The sequence below is a fragment of the Plasmodium gonderi genome (genome assembly GCF_002157705.1).
Source record: "Plasmodium gonderi DNA, contig: Chr10, whole genome shotgun sequence".
NCBI classification, from domain to species: Eukaryota; Apicomplexa; class Aconoidasida; order Haemosporida; family Plasmodiidae; genus Plasmodium; species Plasmodium gonderi.
Window position 1 is genome coordinate 1118958 of NW_021628935.1, and position 7635 is coordinate 1126592.

Sequence of the window (7635 nt, forward strand, 5' to 3'; positions counted from 1 at the left end):
AATGACCAAAAAGGTATGAAAGCGCGAAAAAAGGCACGAATACGAGAAAAAAAAAACATACCAACAGAGTATAAAAAAAAAAAAAAAAAAAAAATAAAAAAAAAAAAAAAAAAAAATAAAAAAAACACACAAAAAAAAAAAAAAAAAAAAAAAAAAAAAAAAAAAAAAAAAAAGTATGATTCCTCAACGCGGAACATAATGCGCGTTTCCTTTTTTTTAAGTTCACACACACATATTTATATAGTTATCAATTTGTCCGTCCTTTTTTTTTTTTTTTATTTTTTTATTTTCTTCCTATTTTGTTACATCTCCATCATGGGGCGATGATGCGAGATGAATACAAGTATAGAATAATCGTGCACACTGAACTTTATTACATTTTAAGTTTCGTTAACACAATTTTCAATAACTCTGGTGGGACATGCCAAGTTTGGCATAAAATTTGAAATCTTCAGTACCTTGAGGGAGAATTCGTGCTTATTCGTCTGACTTGGTTGCATGCAATACAGGAAGAGACTGAGATGTCTGCAGGGGTGGAGAATCGTGATGAATTGTTAAGATATGTCTCGATGGCTGCCAATGGACAGGGGTGGAAATGACAACAAAACGATGACGAAATATTAGTGGGGAACGAAGCTCAAATGTGGGAACATGGAAATAAAGAAAAAAAGGGAAAAAAAAAGGGAAAAAAAAAAGGGAAAAAAAAAGAAAAAAAAAAGGGGAAAAAAAAGGGGAAAAAAAAGGGAAAAAAAAAGGGAAAAAAAAAGAAAAGAAAAAGGGAAAAAAGAACGCAAAAAAAAGGGAAAAGAAAAAGGGAAAAAAAAACTCATGTACATATTTCACCCTCTTCTCTCCCCTCCAACATGGCGTTTTTAAAATTTGTTTTCCCCGAATTGTTCTTCTCATTCAGTTTTTTTTTTTTTTTTTCTATACCTGACATCCGTACGTAGAATGAAAAAGGTGCTACTTTGCATAACCTTGAATATCTTAAAATCTGCCCTCAGTAGCATTGTCAATCCAAAGTGGTCGAATATGATTAGTTTAATTGCCGTCTTCACATGACTCACTGCATTGATGTCCAGCATGTTCATTCTGCGAACGGGTAAAATGCAAAGTGGGGTGATGTCAAATTAAGCAAAATGGTGTCTTAGGACGTGAGCGATGGGACGTACGCGGTAGGATGTACGTGGTATAACGTGAACGAGATCGAAGTAGCAAAAATGGATATATATATGTATATGTATATATATATATATAAACAGGATCTATCTATGGAGAAAACATATTTTTCCATGTAATGTAAATGAAAAAAAAAAAAAAAAAAAAATAGGTTTCCTGGCTTATGTTTGTTCGTATGCTTTAAATGTTAATCTCAGTGCCTAACATTTTTACCAGAGCGTAAACATTATTCGATTTGGAAACGCCCTCCATGTCTTTCTGAAAAATGTTTAGTGGTAAAAAGTGTAGATAGCAAATATGTTGCTCCTATAGCAAGAAACTGTGCAACTTGATCGACTGTGCCTTTTCATTTTCTGTCACACCATATCCATTTTTTCATGACCGGAAAGGGTGTAAGAGGGGGAGAAATGTAGAATGGGAAAAATGGTAACATAAGAGCGCTTAATGTAACATTTAAACGTGGTTTTTCCGTAAAAAAAAAAAAAATATAAAGTAATAAAAAAAAATTATTATTATAAAAATGCTTCAATCTCTTTTCTTTGGTGATTTTTTTTTTTTTTTTTATTATTTTGCTTTATTACTTTATATTTTTTTTTTTTTTTTTTTTTTTTTTTTGGTGCATTGTGACGTAAGCCTGCAGGGTATTCACCGTAATTTTGGCGTTTACCAACTGGGGTCATTAAAGAGAAAAAAATCATGCATCCATATGTTATACCTACATGAATATGCCCTTATGATATATCTACATGAATATGCCCTTATGATATACCTACATGAATATGCACTTATGATATACATGCATAAACACATCCATAGATGTAGCTGCATGAATTATACGTCTATGTATTGTGCTTACACAACCTTGAGCCCAGAACTTATTTTGAGCAAAAAATTTGCATGCACAGTAATAGATGGAAAAAACGCTGGAGAACTGCAGAAATATTAGTTCATTCGTATGCATTATCATATGTGCAATTATGTACATGCTTGTGTAAAGATCCATTGCAGTTGCATGGACGAGATGTCACTTTTCATTTGCCAACAAGTGGGGGAGTGAAACAATTCGGAGATGTTCACATGCAACAGGGGAGAAATGAGTTGATCAGTTGTGAGATGCACAAAATCGTGAGTCATGATGTGCTGCTGCTGATGATGTGCTGGTGTGGTGACAAGGAACGTGCTATGGCCAGCTAGCCATACAAGTGTAATAATTGAGAGGGCGGGGGTAAAAAAAAAAAAAAAAGCCTCATGTCTCGTGCGGAACATATTTATCCTTATTAAAATACATCGTTTCAAAAATGATGATAGTTGTGTTTATCAGTGTAAAAAGGAAAAAAAAAAAAAAAAAAAAAAAGTTCATAAAGTTATGACATATGGATATAAAACAAGGAACGTACGAGAAAAGTAGTAACGATAATTGGGTAAGAACAAATCATGACATGACAGAGGAGAAGAGGGGTGGTGGTGTAACGCCGTCTCACTCTGCACCGTTGCAATCCGCACCGCCTCCTCATTCTACACCGTCTCAATCCGCAGAACAGCACCGACCGAATCGAGGCTGGACTAACTAATGAAGTGCAGCTTGCGCTCGGAAATTTCCTTCATACGTTGAGCTATAATTTTCTTTGTCCTGTTGACAGTCTCAGCATTGTACTTGTCAAGTTCATCCATGGCATCGCTCAAAATAATGTCTTTAATTAAATCTTCCCATTTGGAGGAACTAGCAGGAACTTTACTTTTTTCCAAATCGAGAACTGCTTGTACGAGAACCCTGGTTAATCCTTTTTTATCAATTAAGTTGTAAGCATGTGCTTTGGTTGCAGCACCGATATATGTTCTAAAAAAAAATATGGGAACTGATTTGATAAAATAATCACTTGGTAATAAAGTATTATCATCTTTACCTTTGACATGATGTAAAAAAACAGCTTTCATTCTTTGTGGATATGTGCGAATCATCATTTCTCCTGCTTGTTTATCCATATCACCTGTATCACCAATCCATATGTATCTTACAAGTGCATTTTGCTGTACTACATATTTATGAAGTTGTTTAAAATTAAAAAATTTCTTTTCTCCTCTTGTCTCATTCCATACCCATTCTTTCAATGTTGAATATAAAATTTTATTATCACAATCAATTCCCCAGCTTTTTATTCCTCTTCTCAATGCAACTTCATTAAATTTTTTATTTAAAACAGAATCTTCTGTTATTGGTACTTGGGGTATTCTTGCTGTTAATACAGATAACAAGAGAGGTTTGGATTCTGTGGATAATTTATTCATGGCTAGCTCGAAAATGAATTGAAATGAACCTGGATACATTTCTCCTCTTTGATACTGTGCATCTACTCCTCCTAATGCATAATTGAAAAATTTATATCCACCACTTGATCTTATCGTGTCATCTATATCTATTATAACTTGCGTGGTTCCCCATTTTAGTCTTTCATTTCTACAGTCAATTATTCTTCTCTTTATTTTGTTGGTTTCTGATATGTTTATATCTTTTGTCTCTTCTCCTTCTTTCACTGAAGTTGGATGTTCTGAATGGTCAACCGATTCATCCTTTTTTGGTTCCACTTTTTCTCCAATTCTCCTACACTGGGAACTCCCAATCCTTGTCACGCTGATGTGTGGTCTATCTTGTTGGTTCTCATCATTGTACTCAGCCCTCCCTTCTTCTCCTTGTTCTTCTTCTCCTTCTGCTTCTTCCACATGATTGTGTCGTAATTTACCCAAGGATTCATATTCTTTGCTGAAAATTTTGTGCACATTTTTGGATTGTTGATTGTGGTCTGATGGATCTTGTGCTAAACTCATGAAGTTATTTTCATATAAATTTACGTCACTTGATTTAGTGACATGTTGTATATGCTTATCATCATTTATAGAAACATTGCTGCTTCTCCATTTCTGTACTTCGCTCCATCTTCTTTCTTCAAATCTATATTCACTTGGTTCACTGGGTAGAGATGTAGTCCTATGCCCATCCCAATTTTTCATCTTCTTCTTCTCCTCCTCTTTTTCTCCATATTCTCCATTTTCTACATTACAAATATCAGAAATGGCATAAAAACATTTTTCAAGATTAGCATCGTTTATTTTAATTGGGCTTAATTCAAAATGCATATCATCCATGAAGGGTCTATTATCTTCTTCTAGTTCCTTCTTCTTGAATATCTTCTTTGACGAATTTCTATTCAAACTGGTCAATGTATTCGATTTGTGCAAAGGCGAAACAAATTCATTTATGCACATTGGCTCGTTTGGCTTTTCACATGTGCTAACCACGGCTTTATCATTTACATACGTTTCGACATTTTTATTCGTCGATAAATGGTCACTTCTGTTTCTATCGATGGGTTCTTTGTTTTCTGTTTCATCAAAATTATTTCCACCTCTCCATGGATCAGCTCGTCTCAGTGACAGTTCCTGCAACTGCTGTTGTTGCTCCTGCTTCCACTTATTCCACTGATTCCACTGATTCAACTGATTCAACTGATTCAACTGATTCCACGGATGCTCCCCCTCTTTTAGATGTTCTAGCTTGAGGGTGTTTCTGTCAGAGTTCACCTTGGTGGTTATCGGGAAATTTTCTCTCTGTCCTTGGAACTCATGAATTTCCAAATCCTCCTGTTCAACTGATCCATAGGGGATGCTTGTATGAGGATTTAAATCTCTCAATCCGTTATCACATTTATGCATTTGAAACAACTGGTTTTGCTGTTTCTCCATGTATTCGTCACATATATTACTTGTGCTATATGCCTTTTTATTTGGTACAGAATTTATATTATTATTACTTGAACCTTTTTCTGATGAAGGTACATTTTGATTACTGTAACTTAGAGAACTGTATTTTTTAAGTGGATGTTTAGTAATGATACTTCTTTTCATATATGGCTTCTCCATCAAATGCTTCTGTGAATGTGTTGCAGAGGCATTTGCATTTTTATTATTCACATGGTTGATGGATGTATCACTATAATTTACATCACTATTTTCGAGACTATCACTCATCCTGCTTTCATTTTTGTCACAAAATCTGTCTTCATCCTCATGGTTACTTCCACCACCATCCGCTGTGCGGCTTTTCTTCTTTTTCTTCACCTTCTTTTCATAAACAGATTCTTCTATCCTGTTAATAATTTTCTTCAAGCTACCTGCACTACCCTCCAGATGCAGCTGATTTTTCTCTTTATCAGATGCAAGGACCCACTTGATAGCCCTTCCTTGAGGAGAAAAATCTCCAAGACCTGGGTGTTCATCAATATGATTGTTCACAGTATTGTGATGAAGAGACGAAAGAGAATACTTCTCATTCTTTACATCAAAAGTTTGATTACAATTGGGGCTTGTTCTACTGATTTGTTCCCCATCCAGTTTTTCATTATCTGTTTGTTTTTCATAACCCTGGTTGTCATTTTGTTTGTTTTTTTCAAAACTGTTTTTAATTGTTAGATATTTTTTTGTAAGTGATGATGTTTGCAAGAGTCCTTCTTTTCTCCTGTCTGTGTGATAAGAATTATTGTTTCCATTCAAGTGGATGATATTACTACCACCATCACTGATGTCTTTCCTACTACATAATCGTTCTCGTTGTATTTGTTCTCTTATTGTTGATTCTTCTTCCATATCTTCTTCTTTTGGGATGGTAAACTTTGGCTTGCTTATCTCAGTTATCATATCGGATGTGCATTCATTTTGTATATACGTAAAACTTTTATTATGATATGCTTTTTCTTTCTCTATGTCTGTACATGTTTCTTTTTCCAGTGGAAACGAGAGACTGTACATATTTTCCTTTTCGTTGTATATTTCTTTATTTTCAACCGTGTTCTTCTTATCAGGTGGTTGTTGTTGTTTTTCAGAATTTATATTTTTGCCTGAACAAGTCAGGTAATTTGATGATTGAATTTTTTGTTTTTCACTGTGAGAGTATTTATTTACCACAATTTCATGAACATTATTAGTTACGTTACTGTTCATGTTACTTTGTGGGTTCCCATTTTCGCCACTTCTGTTACTCTCGAGAGATATTTCTTCCTTTTGATTTGCATCTCTCATTAACAACAAATTAGGGAATTTTTCAACAAATTTTGCAGAATTTCCATTTTCATCATCCAAGTCATCGGCTTCATCATTTTCATCCATATCATCGAACCAGTTGGTTTCTTTCTTTTCTAAATCATTATTTGTGTTATTCATACTTTCATACAATTTAGAGTGAATTATTTTTTCTTCTTCTTCTTCTTCCTTCTCCTTTTTTTCATCTACTTCTTCTGCCATTACTGAATGATTGCTTAATTTGCTTGGAGAATATTCACTCAAATCATCAAGACTAATATTTTCATCTTCAGAATTCTCGTTCTCATTCTTTTTATCTATTTCATCTTTTCCTTGCATCTTTTTTATATCATCCATTTCGATGCATTCAAAGGTGTGTTTCTCTTTATCACGCTTTTTTTTTAACATGGGATTTCTTACTATGTGAGTTCTTATAGGTTCAGTATATGGATAATGTGGAAAGAAACAAAAAGAAACGATTCAATAAAAAATTAGTTCAATTTGGATCGCTTGGAATGACTTCAGCTACTTTGGCTACCTCAAATTCAATGAATAATTTATAGCCACTTTTTTTTTTTTTTTTTTTTTTTCCCCACTTCTTCTACACTTGGACATCTATTGCGTGAATGAGAAGGGTATGGGAGGAGCAATTAGAAGATATAAATTTCTGTAATTTTTAAAAAAACATACAGGAAAAATTACAAATGAATTTGCACAAGTATGTAAATCCATAGAACCAAGGTGGTGTAAACCTTAGTGTCTTTATAACTATCACCACGTAGGATGATTCTAATATTTGGTCTTCCACACAATAACTTGCATGTCTATGTGTACGAAATATGACGAGGGGTTAAAGAGAGCGTCTAATGGAAATCTGCAAGATGCACATTATGACAAGAGGGAACGGGCGTTGGTTAAAGAGGGCACACGCACGTACGCATGTGTGTGTAAATATATAAGTGCATCCTCATATGTAAATACTTATAAGTGCACACTTATATGTACATACTTCTACGTATGCACGTGTTCGGTGTGTACGTGCGTGGGATCGGAACGCACGTGTGAATATTCAAAGAGAGTATTGTCAAATGGGCTTCAAATGAGGGTAGGGTTAAAAAATGGAAAAGTAATCTGGCTTCGCTACACGTATATGTGGACGTGGTGTCATGAATGGTGCGTATGAAATGTATCACACATGCAGAGACAGACACACACAAGTGCCAAAGTGTCAATAGTATTGTAACTTGGTGTGTCAGAAAATCACAAGCATGTCCACAGGCACGTTGCGAATCAGTGCAAAAATGGAACGGCATCAAATATTCTTGAAAACAAATCTCTAATGCTTTTAAATTTAGCAACTAATTTTCTTAAAAAGGGAGGGGGGGA

At 34.5% G+C, this 7635-nt stretch overlaps 2 protein-coding genes across 2 annotated transcripts; both read right to left on the bottom strand.

Annotated features, from left to right (window-relative positions):
* Positions 1-380: 380 nt before the first annotated feature.
* Positions 381-1431, bottom strand: PGO_102340 (hypothetical protein, conserved; the record flags this gene model as incomplete). The annotated part of the gene is made up of 3 exons (XM_028688264.1): positions 381-525; positions 934-1092; positions 1385-1431. The coding sequence occupies 3 exons, from the start codon at positions 1429-1431 to the stop codon at positions 381-383; spliced, it is 351 nt and encodes a 116-aa protein (XP_028544065.1).
* Positions 1432-2742: 1311 nt separating this feature from the next.
* On the bottom strand, positions 2743-6657 carry PGO_102350 (hypothetical protein, conserved; the record flags this gene model as incomplete). The annotated part of the gene is made up of 1 exon (XM_028688265.1): positions 2743-6657. The coding sequence occupies one exon, from the start codon at positions 6655-6657 to the stop codon at positions 2743-2745; it is 3915 nt and encodes a 1304-aa protein (XP_028544066.1).
* Between the last annotated feature and the right edge of the window lie 978 nt (positions 6658-7635).